The sequence below is a fragment of the Corythoichthys intestinalis genome, chromosome 16, assembly GCF_030265065.1.
Source record: "Corythoichthys intestinalis isolate RoL2023-P3 chromosome 16, ASM3026506v1, whole genome shotgun sequence".
Classification (NCBI taxonomy): Eukaryota; Metazoa; Chordata; class Actinopteri; order Syngnathiformes; family Syngnathidae; genus Corythoichthys; species Corythoichthys intestinalis.
Genome location: NC_080410.1, coordinates 1,677,281 through 1,697,585, shown reverse-complemented (window position 1 = coordinate 1,697,585; position 20,305 = coordinate 1,677,281). Strand labels below are relative to the sequence as shown.

The window sequence follows — 20,305 nt, the reverse complement described above, 5'->3', positions numbered from 1 at the left end:
TGCCCCTTCACATCCTCAGTAACGGTAACGGTACTGGCAAAGATGGGAAAAATAGTTATTTGATTACTCACTACTGGAAAAAATAATGCCGTAATACTCTAACGCCGTTATTAACAATGATTGTCAGTATATGGAAGTCAATACTAAGAGCAGAATTTTGGGAAATGGCGCATCTGCTACAGAACATGAATGCTGGTGTATCCTAATTTCCTCGATAAATGCAAAGCTAGAGACACGCGTTTGCCAATTCACTATATTGGCCTACATCAAGATGGGCATTCCGACGCAATTAGGGTGTGTCCTTGGAGAGCGACAATTTGGTGGCAGAAAAAACGTGCTTCCTGCTTAGACCACATCTAAATACCGCTGTAGCTGGTGTAATGCAATTTTGATTAATTGGATTGGGGCACAGGCAGAAGAATTTTAAGATCCCCTGACATATTTATCCCACTTAAATCTCTTGCTGCATTCTACGACTAGAGTGAAACTGCTCCACTCACACTTGGATTACTGCAATTAAGCATCGTCCCCTTCCCCACAGAGATGCCTCGATGCGAGACTGAGTGTGCTACATTTAAAGGTAATGAGAGGAGTTACTTTTATTGGCAGCAAATTCAGCTGTAAACACTGCCATACTGGCACAGATCTGCAGGAGTATGCTTGTCCAAGAAATTATGATCTGCACCCGCGCAAATTTACGGCAGTCAAGGAAATAGAGCCCTGTGCAGGAATATCAAGTTCTGTCAAGCTCCTGGTTTTCCTAAAGCTATTTGCAGATCCTACCTTTTCGAACGTTGCCATCTGTTGTACGTTGGAATTCCCCAGCACTCAGAAGGAAGCAGGCCCGATCATGCGGGTAGCGTTCACGGCTCGTGGTGGAACCGTGGCCTCTGATGGCCGGGCTGCGCTCATCCCCCAAGACCTGGTCAATTGTGGGACAGTCTTCATTGGCCAGTGCTGCTGCATTAGCAGCAGCATCACCATTTTGCTTGGAATCTGGGAGGAACGAAATAATGTGGTAGAAGAAGAGAGAAAAGAAATATTAACATTTAGTAGATATGGGAAACAGATCACACTGAATAGAGTTGGCAGTATGGTCTCCAGACTGTAAGTGCTATAATATAGTATTTGTTTGACAATTACTTCCATGAGTTTGATGAGATCACAACTGTCTGAGTTTCCTCCATGAAGTTATTTTGTCAGACATTGATTGCAGCAACTTCACTCTCTAATTTGTATGTTGGTCTTGCTGCTTTCACAAGTCTTCCATAGACTCAGTACTGAAAAGATTCTTCCAGAATCATAAAGAGGATGTTGTCTGATCATTAAAAGGGCTATGAAGGCTTAGGCTATGTCCACACGTAGCAGTGTATTTTGCAAAAATAACTTTTTCTAGAGTTTGGCCCACATAATTGGACTCGAGTCACAGGGACTCGGACTTGAGTCGCAAATTTGATAATTCGACTCAGACTAGAAGAAAAAAAGACGCAGACTCGGACTTGACTCGCTTGAGCTGGGAGGGTTTGAGACTCGAGAGTCGACTCCACTTGTGAGGCAATAACTCAAGACTCGACTCGAACTGACTCGTGAGACAATGGCTCGACAAGCTGACTCGAAAAACTTGGATCGCAGATTGGTTCCCACCAGTGGCAATTGCTCTAAGACTGCAAGAGAAGCTTGGCTTCCCCCAAAATTTCAAGAAATAAGTGCTCAAATGTACGTATAATGTTGTCTGTACATGTCATTAACAAAATATGAGCTACCACGCGCTCAACTTTTGTTCAGAATTAGCTCATCACTGGTTACGATGCGGCTTGCTTTCAATTCATTCGCGCAGCTTTACTGTCCTCTAAACAGTGTGGAAGCTGTTTGTCTCCACAGATGAGAGTGCATTGTTCCACTACAGCGACACGAGTTATTGGCTAAAGGCTGGGTTTATCCTGCTCATCAGACGTTGTGCGTCTCTGGGGGGCTGTGGGCTGTGGGCGGGGCTCGGCTGGCCTGGACGCGCTACTTATCTGCTTGATGATTGGATGATCTATCTTAGGCTGAATCCCTTTTTGATTAACGGTGAAATGAGCGAATCTGTGATCCTGTTGTATTAACATCCACTGGTAGCATTTTTCAATTTTGATTCCGTTTTTTTTTTTTGTTGAACTGCATACTTTCACAATCATCCAAATTTGTATTTCGGTTTTTTGTTTTTTTGTGTTTTCATGTTGCTGCTTGTGTTTGGAGACTTGACTTCTGGCACTCTAGTTTCTTTCCCAACTGAGCAGCAGGTGTCGCTTAGCCCATCCACCATCGCAAAACATTCACAGGCAGACACACTTTGAGCTTCTCTTTTTTGTGGATCACATACCTGCCCTGTTGATGTCAATGATTTCCTCCTGTGCAAGTGGACAATCTCCAGCACCCATCATGCTGGCTGATCCCACCATGCCGGGTCCTAGAACATTGCCCATCAGCCTGTGGGGTGAGGCGGTTGCCATGGCGAGAGCATCTGGTTTGCAGTAGTTAGGACTGCCAGGTTGCGGTGGTCGGGGTATATGCTTGTTCCTCTTCTTCGGGAGCTTTTGCTTTGCCATGGCCAGGGAGTAGTACATACCGAAGTTATTGACGATGACGGGAACAGGCATTGCGATGGTCAACACGCCAGCCAAGGCACAGAGGGCGCCCACCAACATTCCCGACCATGTCTTTGGAAACATATCTCCGTAACCCAGTGTTGTCATGGTCACCACTGCCCACCAAAAACCAATGGGAATGTTCTTAAAGTCTGTGTGGGCACCAGCAGTTGGATCATCTGGGTCAGCACCTATGCGCTCGGCGTAGTAAATCATGGTAGCGAAGATGAGGACACCCAGCGCCAGAAAAATAATAAGCAGCAGGAACTCGTTGGTGCTAGCCCTCAGGGTGTGGCCCAGTACTCGCAAACCAACAAAGTGGCGAGTGAGCTTGAATATGCGCAAAATCCGAACAAAGCGCACAACACGCAGGAAGCTGAGCACATCTTTGGCTGTTTTGGAGGATAGGCCGCTAAGCGCTACCTCCAGGTAAAAGGGCACAATGGCCACAAAATCTATGATGTTCAGGGCGCTGCGGAAGAACTCAGTTTTGTCAGGGCAGAAGATAACACGCGCCAGGACCTCAATCGTGAACCAAATGACGCAGACACCCTCAACATATGTCAGCCATCCATCTGTGACAACTTCAAACACTGTCTGTAGAGTGGGAGCAACACAAATTTTATTAGTGAATATGCGAAATTAACATTTGTCAGTGTTGTCACTAACGCGTTACTAAGTAATGTTTTATTGTAATCTGATTACTTTCTTTCAGTAACGAGCAATCTAACGCGTTCATTTTTCCAAACCAGTAATCTGATTAGTGTCTGTGCGTTAATATTTTGTAATTGCCTCATAATGTATTTATAATGAAAAATATTGTAATGTCCATAACTTAGCGCAGCCCCTTTAAGAGACGCTCTGACTGAGAAGCTGTAACGTATGGGGAAGCAAGTAGGGAGAATAGGAGAACGGGCAAGAAAGCCAGAGTTAGCGGTCGTATGTCGCGGCAGCTCGCTGTTATTTTATTTTGTTGTTGTGTTTTGTCACACGCGCTAAAGTGTAAGGTGTGGGGACCGCAATTGCACATTTGAGCTGAGTGCAGCCAGCTGTTGAGATGTGGGAGTGAATGTTGATCTGTGTGCCTCCATGAATGAACGTGAGTATTTTTCCTTCATTCTGGAGAGTTCCAGCGATAGGTTGGAGCCGCTACATGCGCGGCCGTTTCGTAGCTTTGCAGTTGCACTGGACAGTAGTCATTGACATCGCTCTCGCCAATCCTCGCCAAGCAGCGAGCATTGTTTACATCATATTCGTGTTGTACATTTATGCCGTGAGGTGACGTGTTCGTTTAGCATCTTTGGGATGTGTTGTAAGCCCGATTGAATGTAAAGTACTTAGTTTTGTGACCAAATTGACCGTGTGTGTGTACGGTGTATTCCGGGTTGTGCGCGCGCATTCGCGCCCACACCCACTTTTGTGTTAATTGCACTGTGCAATTCATATGTGTGTTGTTGATGATTGTGCAGTCAATTTGAGTTGTTTTACATTGGCACTGCTATGTTGCTAATCCTAACCCCTAAAAACTAAACCAAAATTCAGAATTTTTTAGATCAGGATCAATCTTCGAGTTAACGGGGGTTTAATTAGTTGGTGGAGTTGATTTCAACAGATTCCATGCAGTTTGCCAGTTATTTTTTAGTTTCAAGGCTAAGATAGCGCGAGTCATTGGTGGTAGAAATCAATTACATCAACTAAATAAAGCCCCGCAAACTCGGAGATTATGTTTTATGTGAAAAATTCTGATCTTCCCCTTTAAATTCAATGATCGTAAAGTCATTTTTCTGTTGTCATTCTTATGTTGAGGCAGCAAAGGGAGAAAAATTGGTTAAAAAGTTATCAATTAATTACTTTAAAGTAACTTAGTTACTTTGTGTAGGTAGTTAATTATTCATGTAAATTGTGATTTATTGATTTGATTTCGTGGCACGAGCTCGTGACGTCACGTTTGACGATAGATAGGGGGAGTGGCTGTGTGTACGAGTCGCGATGAGGCAGAAGGAGTCATAAACCAGAGAGAGCCAACATTTTTTCAATCCCTCTCTGGATTAATCTCTCTCTCTCTTTACTCTCTATGTTTTTGGATATCATTGCTCTTTTGTTTACGGTTTTGGATGTCGCTCGGTGGAGTAGTTTTTTGTTGGATTAAATGAACGAACTCAGAACGAGCAGCGTGAGAGTATTTTTGGGCCACTGTCCAGCGTGCATGAGGGAGACGAACGGGGAGAGCGTCGGGCTGGGCTTTTTACGGTTTGGAATCTACACTTTGATAATAAAGTAATCAGTAAAGTAACGACTTTCTGAGGTGTAATCAATAATTAAATTACTTTTTCAAGCAATCTGTGACAACACTGACATTTGTCAAATACACGTTATATAACATGGGTAACATGAGATGTAATAATACATTTTTAAACTGACCTGTCATTGCATTATCTTTATATAATGCCTAGTTTAAACATAATACAGCTGAGTCAAGCACAATGATTGAATTGAAAAACAAACAAACAAAAAATTCAACTGAAATGAAACTTCAGTCATTATAACTATTGTCAGTATAGTGGTACTTCTACGTACAAACTTGTTGACAAATGTAATTTTTTTTTTTTTTTCAGGTTACGACACGTTTAAAAGGGGAAAATGTTTTTATTATTATTATTATATTTCAGGTTACGAGAGGCAAAAATACTATACAATATTGTAAAAGTGACATGTGTACTTCCTGCTTTTAAATGTCGAGCCATAAAATTCTACTGCCCTATTGGTCATTATATTTCCCATATGCCTTCATAATGGGATTCCGCTATCAATTTGGGTGTCGGAGTATGATGACGTGCACAGGTGCGACGGTGTTATTGTTGCTATAGCGGGTCAACGCATGAGCCAAATGAGCACAAGGCTCTTCGTGTTTTGTTTTTATATGCCCACTGACAGTTCATTACATTAGTAGCAAATTAGAGCATAAGTCTCATCGTGTTTTGGAGTCACGAAGATAGAAATAGGCGATAGGAACCATCAATCTCATGAAAGAGGACATTGCCTCACTTGAAAGGTATGAATTTTTTTTTCTTTGCATTTTGTTCTATTATCTACTTCATTACAGGTATTAACGGTTGGTGAATCTGCAGGAAAAGAACTTCAAGTGGCAAGCGACGAGTCCTTTGAAGGAGGTATATCTTAATTTTAATTTTCATGCAAGATGTTTTTAATGTTACCAACATTTAGTAATGACTATTAAAAGACCCGTGGTTGGAGGTCCAAGTTAGTTCATGTCACCATGACCAAAGTGAGAGAGGGATACTTTTCTAATTGTATAAGCACACTGGCAAAGAAATTTATAATTTGGTAAGGCAGTGAAAGAATTAAAAAAGACGTTTAATTGCTCCATCCCTTCTAATTTCAATTACTGACTAAATATATTCACGCATCTTTGCAATGGATCCTCATGCTAAATAACATAGCAAAGGTCAATGGATCCGTATGATAAATAATGTAGCACAACCACGCGATATGAATTATCCTTGTTTTGCTTATGACTCAGGTCCACACCGCTGCTTGTAGGATTTCAATCTTGTACACCAAGGTTCCCCAAACTTTTTCCTGTGCGGGCCATATAACTTTTCCCTTCTTTGATGAGGGGTCGGGGTCAGTTTGTAATTGAAAAAGTGTGACGATTGCAGGAGTGCCTAAATGTAAAAATGTATTGTTTTTCATAAAGCCACAATCAAATAACCCTTTCTGGATTCTTCACGGAACAAAAGTAAATAAAATAAAAATTATAATATAATATAATATAATATAATATAATATAATATAATATAATATAATATAATATAATATAATATAATATACCGTATTGGCCCGAATATAAGACGGCCCTGATTATAAGACGACCCCCTCTTTTTCAAGACTCAAGTTTGAAAAAAGACTTTTTGAACACCAAATTAATTTTTATACAGAAAATAATTACAGTACATCTGAAACATATGATTATGAGAGAAAAAGCATGTTATTTTGCCTCATTCAAATCACATTCGTAAATGAATGGCGTCTGGTTTTTGAAATGTAAATAAACCAATCTATTGTGATAAAACAGCAAAATTGCAATAACTGCATTAACCATCAAAGTGAAGTCTAACTGTAACTGTAGTCTTGAAACAAATCTGAATAAGGAAAAACATTGCAATGAAATAATGCAAACTGGTTAAACTTGAGAGTAGCTGAGATCTGTCATGACAGAACATCGCTTCAATGATATCTGGCGCAATCTAGCGCTGTGAATGCGTATAATGTCTAGACCGCAAATATAAGATGACCCCCACTTTTTCAGTCTTATTTCAATGCAAAAAACACTTACTGTCATTAAACTGTCTTATACTTACGGTCTTATATTCGGGCCAATACGGTAATATAATAATAAATAACAATATCACTATTAATTAAATAGATAATAACCAAATAACCGTCTCTGGGTTCTTCACAGAAAAAGCCAGGAAATAAATAACAATATTGAAAAAAAAAAAAAATCTAAACGCTCTTTGGTGTTTGCTTCGGGCCGTATCTGGCCCGCGGGCCATAGTTTGAGGACCTTGTTGTACACACTTTTGATCCAAAAGATCACAATGAAAAAAGTTGTAACCAACTAATCAAAAATAAACAAAGACAGTAATTCAATTACCTCTTCATGTGTCACATTACTAACGGTGATGTTCTCCGTCAGGTTGTATATGGTGTAGAAGGTTTCATGGGTCTCCAGGCAGAATGTTGAAATGGAGAGGAGGATGAAGAAGAGTGATCCAAATGCCACATACTGAATAAGGGGGAGAAGAAAGAGAAGGAGTTAATGTTTCTAATTGAAATGTCTCCATAATCAGTAATAGCTTTCTACAGGATACTTTGGTACATTCAAGCCTTAACACTGAATTCAGGTGTTCATTATGCAGGAGGAGTTCTGTGTTTCTGGGCCATTGCACCATGCACGTTAAGCTGTTATAAAAGAAAGCTGCCGTTAGGGGGTATCAACTATATATCACTGTGGATAGTGATGTTGGTGCAAATGCCCTCAGTGATGCAAAATAAATAAAAACATTTATTACAGCAAACTCTGCACGATGACGGCTATGAGTAGCATACTCTAACATATGAAACATTGACTTTCTTAGGAATAAGCAATGTAGGAAAACAGTTGAATACCTAAACAATTGTGGGATAATCAAACATTTTGTTTGGTATATAGAGCACTCTTTATTGTTGTTAGAATATTAAACATAAGTCTTCTTTCTATATATAACAACCACTCTGTATACCCATGTACAGTGTTCCATGTTTGCTAATCATGTATTTCTGGGATCTCTAATTAGTACTACATTTGTGTGTAATTCCATTTCATTTAGGCTGCAGCATTCTTCCGCCCCCTGGCATCCATTCTCTTGCTCGCTCTCTCTGCCCTTTTTTTTTTTTTTTTTGCTGCAGTGGGACGCTTGCTCTTATGTGTGCATCTTTAATTGAGTGATGTTTTCTCTCTAAAAGCTGTAATGAATCTCGACGGATAATCTCGTGTTAAAACAGTCATCAGAAAAGAAAATAATAAAGAAATAAACATAATGTATAATCATAATCAAATAGTTGTTTGCTAACTGGTCCAGGGTCAGCAACCCACGACCCGGTGTCACATGCAGCTCTTTGGACCCTAAGATTGCGGCTCAATTTTATATTACATATGAATATTTGATTAAAATTTATTCTGCCGTTTGCAAAATTCAACAAAAAAGTTTAACTTGGCTTCAGTAGGACAGATCAAATCAGGCTCACTGTTTTATGTTTTTGCTAAGAAACATAAAGCAGAACATAAATTCACCAACTATGTAAAGTCACAGTTGCCTTTCATGAGGTGTACCTATGAGTCTTTGCTCTATTCACACGCCTAAATAAATTAAATATTTCTTGTACAAAATCTTAAATTCAGAGAAAAATACTTCGAAATCAAGTAGATTAATCAGTCATTCTGGAGGTTTAAATAGCAATAATTTATACATATGCCAGATTTTTATCTCTCAAAAATGAAGGATTGGATGCCATTCATGGTTTGAATTTGGAGATTTGTACATAACCGTTTCATTAATTTACATGTACATAACATTTACAACACTTAGCATGCATGCATTTATAGTGCTTAGCAACTTCCCACCTTGTCAACCTGGGTCTTTGTCCACACATAGCAGGGTATTTCCCAAAAAGAAGAACTTTGTCTATGGTTTGGTTTATAATCCCCACACAAATGCAGATTTTGGGCATTAAGAACAAAGGCTTTTTAAAGATCCGACTTTAGAAGAAAGTATCATTTGAATGCTGTAAAAACAGCAAACTCATGTAAACCAGTACTTCTCAAATAGTGGGAAGTGCCCCCCTAAGGCTGGTGCAGAGCCATGCCGGGGGTGGCGCATGTGACCTCGGGGAACATACTTTTTTGCTGTAATAGAATTAAGTGTAATTGCACATATACTCAGTGGGGAGCAGTGTCGCGCCCTTTTTTCAGAATGTGCGCAATATTTTTTAACCAAACAAGAGCACACAGCTAAGAGCACTGTAGATATGATGAGATAAGACGAGGAAATATGACGAAGCGCATGTAGCGTTTGGCTTTGACTTTTAATACAGTGGGAGACGAGGAAAGACCAATCTGTTTAAATACAGTGGGAGACGAGGAAAGACCAATCTGTTTACTGTGTCTAAAACTTTTTCCAGCGGACAGCAGGAAGCCGAATTAACTCATTTGCTTCCAAAAACGTATGAATATGTTCTATTTTTAATTTAAGTTTTTTTTTTTTGTTTTCATTAACGACATCTCTGGGTCTTGATTCAACTGAGCTCCAAAGCACAAAGCTGAAAATCCATTTTAAAGCAATAAAACTGGCCACTGGAGGGCAGTAGCGCATTTGGTAAGACCTGCAACCCTATTCAACGGCAACGAACAGCCGGGCCGCACGGTCGGAGCGCCGGCGGAATGATGCCAGGCGGCGGACGAGCGAGCAGAACAACCGAGAGGACGCCCGGGATGCCAGGCGCTGGACGACCGAGCAGAACGACCAGGACCACCAGTGCAGTGGAAGATGCCGCTAAGTCCGTGCTGCTCGCCGAGCAGACCCCGCAGAGATTAAAAAAAAAAAAACATCTTTATGAGACAGGCAGTATGAGGGAAAACATGAGGGAAAAGTTTACCCGGCTGTCGTGGCGACAACAGCGTCATCTCTCAGTTAGTTATGTGTAAATAAATTGCTACTTTGCTATCAAAAGTTCTGTTTGTCTTATTCTTTATGATATGTTGTAAAAGGAAACATTATTCAAATGTTTGGCATGTAACTAAAGCAAAAAAAAGCTGTGTATCAGTCAAAGTTATGTTTGAAATGTATGCTTTCACAAACACCTCAATTTCTGTTTTTTCATCAGAAATTGGAAAATTGCTAAAACTAAGCTATTTTCTAATGCTGATTTTTAAAGAATGGAAAAAGATATGAACTTAGTTTTTTTCCCTGCTGAAAGAAGAGAGTCTAATCTTTCTTTTGGTGGGTTCCATGTTTATATACCAATGGAACATAATTTTCTGTGGGCCTTGCAAAATCCGTCGAAATTCAACAAAACGGCCGGGAGCGAAGGGCCTTGCTCTAAGACATTAGACCCCAATCACATTGATAAGCCGCTTGATTTTTCTTTAGCGAAAAACGATATTGCTAAAAATCGTTCCGCTTTGCGCTGTTAGCATCACATAAGGTGGCATACCAAGTTGCCTTGTGCAAAATAATCCCACACCATAGCAAAGCAGCTGATACCGCCTGCAGCAAAAATAAAAACTGTCCCTCTGTCCAATGACACTGTCGTTTTTGTTCTTTTAATTTTTGTTTTTTCGGTCAAATTGTTTAGCATATTGTCCTCATGAGTTAATGTTGCTAATTAATTTGAATTAGGGCTGTCAAAATTATCGCGTTAACGGGTGGTAATTAATTTTTTAAATTAATCACGTTAAAATATTTGACGCAATTAACGCACATGTCCCGCTCAGACAGTATTCTGCCTTTTGGTAAGTTTCACAGCAAGGCTTTTTGTGCTGTCTAACAGCGAACTCTTGTGGTCGCTTTGCGACATGGATTATTGTTTTCTTGCCAGTTCGATATGGTTGCACGGCGTCTCTGGCTGACGCCTACGTTGTAATGTTGTGCTTATACGATCCTTGACAAAATTTGTCCGTAAGTATGGTTGTTGTAAAGAATGTACATATTATGTTAGTAAGCGAAATGTTATATTTTTTGTATGAGACGCTTTTTGTTTATGTTTAGTGAACCTGTATAGCGTGCTAAGCTAACATTGTTGCTAATGCAATGCTTGTGTACTTTGAGGTTTGAGGCCATTTTATTAATGAATCAGATGAAAAAGGAAGAAGTCTGATTATTAAGGCGTCGTTCACTAGCTGTCTAGCTTTGGAAAAAGTAGACGCTTCGGAGTGAGGACAGCATAGACAGATTTGAATGACAGTAGAGTGAAATGCCCACTACAGTCCTTATGTACCATATGTTGAATGTATATATCCATCTTGTGTCTTATCTTTCCATTCCAACAATTTATTTTACAGAATATATATATAATTTACAGAAAAATATTGCATATTTTATCAATGGTTTGAATTGCAATTAATTGCGATTAATTACGATTAATTAATTTTTAAGCTGTAATTAACTCAATTAAAAATTTTAATCGTTTGACGGCCCTAATTTGAATATATTTTTTAATGATTGATTTTATTCAATTTTCATTTTTCAGAAACAAATGGTCAATAAATTTACCTTGAGTATATTTTTACAGTTTGGATGTGACTTTTTTTGTTTAAATTCAGGCAAATCGATGCACTTTGTGTCCTTTCTGTTACAAACAAAACAATGTTAATGAAGTTATACTTTATTGGAAGTTAGTTAGAGCTATATTATTTGTCTTTGATATTAAAAAGGACACAATGTTATGCGGAGGTGTACCTATAATAATAATAATAATAGTAATAATAATAATTTAATAGACAAAACATATCATTTACAGTGGCGGCAGAGTTGGGTGGGGGTTGGCAAAACGTAAGTTTTTCTGGTTGCGTAAAAATAATTGAGAAGCACTGATGCAAACCATTTTTTATTTTTATTTTTTTCAAGCCTAGAAGAGCAATCCATTTGAGCCCCCTTGTGGCCTGTGATAGTAGCTATTATACAAGCCACAATTATCCATACTTCAATGTGACACAGAAAAAAAATAACCTTCAAATAAAGTATTTCCAAATGTGTTCCAAATTTTTAAACACACACAGGTACGCGTTTATATGGTATAGGGGGACAAATTCCTCAATCAGGCCCGGTGGTGGTTTACATGGACTACCCTTTCCTGAGGACTGAGAGCTACGAAAGTGAAACCAAACTACTCCAAAAAAGCTGAAATTTTTTCTCTCTCTTCAGATCTCTCCTGCAGGTTCTTTTTTTAAAATTTATAGGGAAAAAAGGTACAGCTCATTAACATACAGTATATACACACCTGACAGAAATAGTTATTATGGGGAAATCCACATAAATGCCCCCAAATCAACATGAAGTTTTATTTTTATTTTATTTTATTTTTGTCTTGTGGCAGTAGCATTTTGGAAGGATTTTGAAAAACATGTTTGTGGAAAAAAAAACAGGCGTACTATTGTTTTTAAATGAGAAGTAATAATTTAATATTTAAAACTGATGCCAATGATTTATTTTGAGTTACTTGGATATTTTCATTTGCCCAAAAGGGTTTCCAAATCCACACTATATTTTCAAATATTTCTTGTAGAATTTAATTCTTGTACATATACTCTTCTTCATGCAGGGTTCTTTTAAAAGACACCCTTTTAAAAGTCAAATTTAATGATTTTAAAGACATTTTTAAGATCTTGAAAATATAATTCAAGACCAAAACATGTCACAACAATTGATGAAATGAAGAACAAATGATGAAAAGGATTTTTCTTTTCTCCTCTAAAGTGCGATTCGACTGCTTTGACCCCCATCGTCCCAAACAAAAAGTGTTTTTGCGGACTTTGCACTAGAGATGGGAACCTTTGATCTAACGATAGGGCGATACAACAATTATCGATACATGGGTCACAAAATCATGCTACGATATTCTACAAGATAATAGGAATGACTTTATCACTAGTAGACGTCCAATCAGATCGGATTTGAAATGGTCCACTTCTATGCGACTTGTCCCGTTCAGACTGTCATGTTAATGCCTGAGTCAGAAAAACACAAAAAAATCGGATTCGTGCATTAAGACCTGCAGTATGTGACCTAGTCTAGCCTTTGTATGGCTGGGATAGTGTGGTATTCGTATGGAGCGCTGCGGAGTTCTTGGGTAAATGATGTCATCAAGTAGCAGCTGGCAGCGACACGCGTCCCTCATTGCTCAGGTGTTGCTATGGCAGTAGCTCAAAAACTACGCGGTCAATTAAAAAAATTTTGGGTGATGTGAGTTTTGAAACAGCGAATGGTGCATTCAGGCCAATTTAACCGAGTAAAACGCTCATCCGAAAAGCTCTTCAACTGCCCTTTAGGCTTTGTTATTGTACAAGTGTTATCTAAAAATTCATAATTCAGAGCACAGCTGTCATCATCTCCACGCGACGGAGGGCAGGCAGGTGCTTTAAAGGGTAAAGCTGTTGTTCAAGAGGTACAATTTAACATTGAATTGGTAAAAGCGAGGCCTGGCCACCCACGCTTCATGATGTGACGTATTTTGTCTTATTATCATTGGACAATTGTTTTACCAGTTAACCCCGCCTTCCTGTACTATAACAGTAATCTGAGCTCTGCCACGTCAGACCATCGTTGTACTCCATGTGTGATGGATGATCTCCTTATGTAAGTAAGTATAAGTAAACTTTTAAAAGACTTCTGGAGTGAGAGCCTTTTTATTCTAAAAACAAAGGCAGAACGGATATTCTCCCCTGACACAGATGCATCTGATAATTTAGGAAACATCAGAGAATTCTACAAAATCATTTGCATGGATGCACAAAAACATCTGCAACTTGCCCAAAGAAATGAGAAACTGCTTTTTTGATGTGCACTAGTGATACAATGTTGTGCAGATTGAACAAGTAGTTTTGAGAATTTCAAATCTGAGCAGAGAAACTTAGTAAAGCAACTGAGAAAAAATGTAAACACATATTAAACTGTTTTGAAGTAAAGATTGTTTTTAGAAGAGTCTGCGCTTTTGTGAATGTGGCTTGACATTTGTCTTCACTGATGAGAGAAAAGGAGAGCTTCTTTACAGAAATATGTCTTAGCAATCGAGAAATAATATAAAAACTGTTAAGATTTGTCGAGAGCACATCGATTATACCACGTGCCCAAGATGGGCTTGCTAATCAAATGGTGAGTGTGTGAGGTGAGTTGTGTGGGTATATGTCAGGTCAATGATGAAAACAGATAGACAAAGATGTAGTCTGGAATCCAAAGAGGGTACATTGAGTCCCACAGCTTATTAACCATGATCTAATTTAACAGCCCTATCTAGAGCTGTCCTGGTTTACACAAACCTACTCATTCTCAAGCACACATAAACCCACACTCATTTGTAGGGCTAAAGAATTCTCAAACTGAACTAGAGAAGACTACACATTTCAAGTTTTACTTTCAATCTCTTCTAAATGGAATGATGGTGTGGTGTTACATTTCTTTTTCGACTCATTTCCCTGCCGACTAGTCTTAGATTTTATTTGCAACTAGTTGACTTTTTTATAAGCAAAAAAACCTCACATTTTTTTCACATATTAAACAAGAAGTTTAAAATGCAAAGGTTTTGTGTATTTACAAGCCATTTTAGCCCAAACATTCGGGACAAGTTGTTTTTTTAAATTCTATTGATGTAACAGACTGAATAAAGGTTAAAAAAAAAAATTGAAAGAGTAATACATTCCTGATACTTTCGGTTGAGATCTGGAGACTGGCTAGGCCACTCCAGGACCTTGAAATGCTTCTTACGAAGCCACTCCTTTGTTGCCCTGGCTGTGTGTTTGGGATCATTGTCATGCTGAAAGACCCAGCCACGTCTCATCTTCAATGCCCTTGCTGATGAAAGGAGATTTTTACTCAAAATCTCTCGATACATGGCCCCATTCATTCTTTCCTTTACACAGATCAGTCGTCCTGGTCCCTTTGCAGAAAAACAACCCCAAAGCATGATGTTTCCACCCTCACGCTTCACAGTGGGTATGGTGTTCTTCGGATGCACTTAAGTATTCTTTCTCTTCCAAAAACGAGAACCTGTGTTTCTACCAAAAAGTTCTATTTTGGTTTCATCTGACCATACCACATTCTCCCAGTCCTCTTCTGGATCATCCAAATGCTCTCTAACAAAACGCAGACGGGCCTGGACGTGTACTTTCTTCAGCAGGGGGACACGTCTGGCAGTGCAGGATTTGAGTCCTTGGCGGCACATTGTGTTACTGATAGTAGCCTTTGTTACTGTGGTCCCAGCTCTCTGTAGGTCATTCACTAGTCCCCCCGTGTGGTTCTGGGATTTTTGCTCACCGTTCTTGTTATCATTTTGACGCCACGGGGTGAGAGCTTGCATAGAGCCCCAGATCGAGGGAGATTATCAGTGGTCTTGTATAACTTCCATTTTCTAATAATTGCTCCCACAGTTGATTTCTTTACACCAAGCGTTTAACCTATTGCAGAGTAAGTCTTCCCAGCCTGGTGCAGGTCTACAATTTTGTCTCTGGTGTCGTTCGACAGCTCTTTGGTCTTGGCCATAGTGGAATTTGGAGTGTGACTGACTGTGTTGTGGACATACTGATAATGAGTTACAACAGGTGCCATTAATACAGGTAATGAGTGGCGCCTCGTTAGACCTCGTTAGAAGAAGTTAGACCTCTTTGACAGCCAGAAATCTTGCTTGTTTGTAGGTGACCAAATACTTATTTTCCACTCTAATTTGGAAATAAATTATTTAAAAATCAAACAATGTGCTTTTCTTTTTTTTTTTTTTCAACATTCTGTCTCTCATGGTTGAGGTTTACCCATGTTGACAATTACAGGCCTCTCTAATCTTTTCAAGGAGGAGAATTTGCACAATTGGTGGTTGACTAAATACTTATTTGCCCCACTGTATGTGTTTGGGGGGGCTTTCATTTCACTCCCTGGCTGCTCAACCTGTTTACAAAGAGGCAGAGGTGCCCCTTTCAGACTTATATCAAGCTAAATTCCCGTGTAATGTGATGCGAGATTTCCCCGTGTCATGGCTTTCAGACAATTACTCGGGAAAGTGTGAAACCCGGGCTGGGTTCAGACTTTTCCCGTGTTGGCACATCTCTTTGTGTGGATGGCGAGGGTCAAGACGCCATTTTTGGTCGTCATCAGCAACAAACTAAGCCACGCATTTCCAAAGACGGACGACGAGCTGCCTCTTCCTCGGTTCTAAGATTCAGTAGCAAATTCATTTCATGATGTTTCGAGTTTAATTTTGCTAGCTTTTCAATTTGCCATGTTGATAATTGCGATATTCGCTTACAGCTTTTCGTCTTTCGAAAGAAGCAATGACGATCGACTCGCCATGATATTCACGTCATCAACCTTCGTGCTGCGACCGGGGAATTAACCGGCTGCTTTCATGCACGCCGCGTCCCGGTAAAGTCCTGGACAGTACAGTATAAAAAAATATTTTTGTGGGTAGTAATTATGATCCGTACAAATGGTATAAATTATTCTCAAAGTATTAGGTAAGCAAGTGGACTGCATTAAATTGGTTAAAATTAACTGCCTTTAACCTATTTTAATCAGTAAAAACTTTAACAAACAAGACAATATCTACCCAAAAATATTAGGTGTGTGCTCAAATATTCGCATGCGCCAATGCGTATTCTTTAAAGGGATCCACTATTTTTAAGACAAGTAATACTTAAAAGATAAATGTTAGTATGAGTTATAATAATTTGATATTAAAACCCCTCTTAATGTTTTTGTTTTAATAAAGTTTGTAAAATTATTTTAAGTGATAGGTCGCCATTCTTGTTACGTCGCAGTGCGTGACGTCACTGGTCCCATTGCCGAAATTCCAGCGTGTCACTCGTTAGCTTTCCCAACATGTCGTCGGTTCTACACTTCCTATTTGAACCAGATCTGAAAAGTGAAGAGCAGGACAGCACTGTCGGTCGTTCACAAGACGAGCTTCAGGGAAAAATGTGTGCAGCAAATACCTGATAAGATAAAAGTTGGGCAAAACTGGTGATGCGAGAGAGTGCTGTTGGGAAATGGGAACTCCGGTTGGGAGCCAGAGTGTATGCTGTTTGGAACTCCGGTTTTATTAGCAGATATTCAAGGTAAGCATATTGCATTTTCAAACTTATCCCAATATAATTATGTAGATTGTTAGCATCCAGAGCTGTCATGTGCTTTACATACAGTACAGGCCAAAGAGCACACCTTGTGTAATCCATGTCTTGTGCATTGTAACGCGTGGTAGCTAGGATACGTGTATAAAAGTACAAAAAAGGGGAGAAGCTTCCACTTATGCACATTTATTCACAAAAAATTATATTTCCACCTTGACCACTCTTCACTCGGGAGCTCCGCAGTACGCAAACACGCGTTCCCTGACGAACTCCAACATTGTTGTAAGGTCCACGTCAGAGTCAGTGTCGTCACTGTAGCGTGTCATAGTGCTTTAATTGTTTCGTATGATTTGGGGAAAACTCCCACGATGAATAGTCAACATAAAAGATGACTCAAACTCAGCAGGAAGTGACCTGTAAATGCCCGAAAATGAACAGAAAGTTCATACGCCCCTCACAGTCTAAATAGATTGGGCTTTGAGCACCATCAATGGCAGCCGTAGTTAATTGAGACACTATTATTGTGGGAGATTTTGGTAGCAACTTGTTGGTTCTTTTTTTTTTTTTTTTTTTTAAACATTAACACCTTTTTAAAACGATATCGCGATTCTTGGCAGGAGCATATCAATAACCTTTTCACGATATATCACCATTTCAATATTTTGTCACTCCCCTACTCACCAGCAGTGGCGGGATTTTGGGGCCGAAGGCGAACATATCCAGGGGCCCTCTTCATGGGTTAAAAAGGTGAGAAGGGAGTGGTGGAAATATGTTACACTAGGGCTGTCCTAAACGACAAATGCTCTCCTTATTAGTCAGCCGACTAGTTCTACGATTAGTCAACTAAACTAATAATTTTCTTTTATTTTTTACTAATTTAGTAATGAAATTTTTGTTGACACTTATTAATTCACAAAACCATTTTGGAACACTTAAATTCTTTATTAAAGCACAAATAATCATGTACATAACAATAATTAATCACAAATAAACAATGAGGTTGAATGCTGACAGCATTTACTAGTGCAAAAGAATAGAAAATAAACAAATTCAGAACACTGACTTTGCCTTTCCAACATTATTCAAAACAATTCTTTAAAAAAAATTCTAGCATTATTATTATTTTTATAGTATACTACTATATATAATAGTAGTATAATAATTATAATAATTATTCATTGCCAATCATACTTGTCATAAAGAGTGTCATTTCAAAGCTATTCTTTGTGTAGAATCTGTATTCTCTAGTATTTACTCTACATATTATAATATTAATTCTGAAGTATGTGGATTAACTCCAGAAATTGTTATTTAGATGACGAACATGACATGCTTTGATTTTGAAATGTTCACCGGAGGTACGGTCGCTAAACCGCTAACCAAAAGCTTTACACTCCGTAAAAAAACATTCTTCGTCATTGCTTGTGGTGTCCCTAATAGATTTAAAAAAAAAAAAAAAAATTGTTAGCAAATGCTGTTAACCAGCTGTTGAGTGTTATTGTATGACTGATTGGAACTGTACTGCAATGTTTCGCCACAGGGTGTGCTGTCGTGTATTTTATGTTCCATGTGAAGAAGAAGAAAGTTATAAGCGGAAATAGCGGCCTGTTCTCAACTTCTCCCTCACTGCACTTTGGCTCTCATGGAGACCACGTTTGCTCGTGTGTTCGAAATATACGATAGCCGACGTGCAAAGTAGCAAGAGAGCTGTAAAAATAGCGAACTTAGTGGCGTGTAAAACGCGGGAGAGCTAAGTGAAGCTAACGAACAGCTAAGCGGGTCTAAGCGATGCTAAACGGAGCTGAGCAAAGCTAAACAGCACTAAATGAAGCTAAGCGATTGATACTCAGTCTGTCGTCGTGGAACAGTCCATTGTAGTGCTGTTGTGTGGGGGAGAGATAATATAAATGCAGCATTCAAATGGCTTTCTTTTTTGTTTTGTTATTTGTTTGTTTGGTATGCTGACATAATTATACATGACGAATAGTTGGGGGCTCCGGTGGCCCAAGCCCTTGCTCGTTGGGGCAAGGGCAGCTGGTTGGGGGCCCCCTACTGGTTGGGGGCCTAAGGCAATCGCCTACTTCGCCTGAATAGTAGATCCGCCTATGCTCACCAGTGTGCTTTGATTCGATGACAGTTATACTTGACTCAGAAACCTTGTTATTGATGTGGTGGTGGGCCAGTGCATTCCAAAGAGCAGGCTAAAGCTTGTCCATACAACAAAGCCTGACCTAAAAGCCCTTTTTTCTTGGTATGGACTCACACTGGTCTAGATTTAGACATCATATGAAAATAGGGCCCATAATCTCAGTCACAATCTATCATGTGACAGTTTTTTTTTTCAATGATGTCACCTTCTCCTTTGTAGCAGTGATGCAGCACCTGGAACGTCCTTCTTTAGACTGCAGCACAGACACACACACAAGCGTACGCACGCACACACGCAAAATGCAGAAAATGTTGCAAGTAAAATTGTCTTTACAACAAATAGTCTTGTTTAATGGTTGTAATGGCTTTCTCCCCCACCCCTACATTACAACAAACTGCTAGATTACTTTGGAGAAGGAATAACGGGATAGAGCATCTATAATATGTACATAGCTCGTGTATGGCCATTAGTGGTTGTTCTTCCACTCTCATGCTTGCAGTTCTACAGTGGAGTTACCCCTTTTTGCCTACAGTTAAATATGTGTAATGCTGCTATTTTTTCAAAAACTTGATTATGGCCCGCCTCTTTCTTGGCCTTGTACTATGCTTGTTGTGTGTGCATCTTGCAGTGTGCATATCTGGCATCAGGACATTGTGGTGTAGTACTTCAATTTAAAGATTATTTCCAGACAAACAGGAGGAAGCATCTCCTCTCCTCTAAGATGATTCACTTGCTCATTCACAATGCCAGTCCTAACAGACAGCTAAGTGGATCACCCTCCCCCCTTTTTGGGTTGTATAAATTTTAATTTTGTACACCTTTTTGGGTTGTTGTTCTATTTTTTTCATTTTGCAATGAAGAAAACATTTGTTACTGTGTCAAATACTGTATACTGTATAATTAAAAAATACTTATTGTGAATGGGAATAAAGTTGTTTTTAAACCCCAATTTTTCAAAATAATACATTTTAGAGCTTTCATTTTTATACTTTGATCGTGATTTTCGCTCAAGGTTATCATACTACCAGAATCCTATTTCAGCCCATGCCTAATTCTAATAAACTGCTCCTTGTGCAGTCACCAGGAATATTGTGTTATAATTAAGGAAGATAAAAACGATTCAAAAAATTATATTCC

General features: G+C 39.1%; 1 protein-coding gene across 3 annotated transcripts in view; it reads right to left on the bottom strand.

Moving 5' to 3' along the window:
- Positions 1-20,305, bottom strand: part of LOC130932122 (potassium voltage-gated channel subfamily C member 1-like) — a 119,526-nt gene that overhangs the window by 60,252 nt on the left and 38,969 nt on the right. For all 3 annotated transcript variants that reach the window (XM_057861537.1, XM_057861535.1, XM_057861536.1), the window contains exons 2-4: positions 7,306-7,437; positions 2,363-3,224; positions 784-996 (exon numbers count right to left, since the gene is read on the bottom strand). In XM_057861537.1, the coding sequence (XP_057717520.1) occupies positions 784-996; positions 2,363-3,224; positions 7,306-7,437 (1,207 nt within the window). The remainder of the gene's footprint in view (positions 1-783; positions 997-2,362; positions 3,225-7,305; positions 7,438-20,305) is intronic.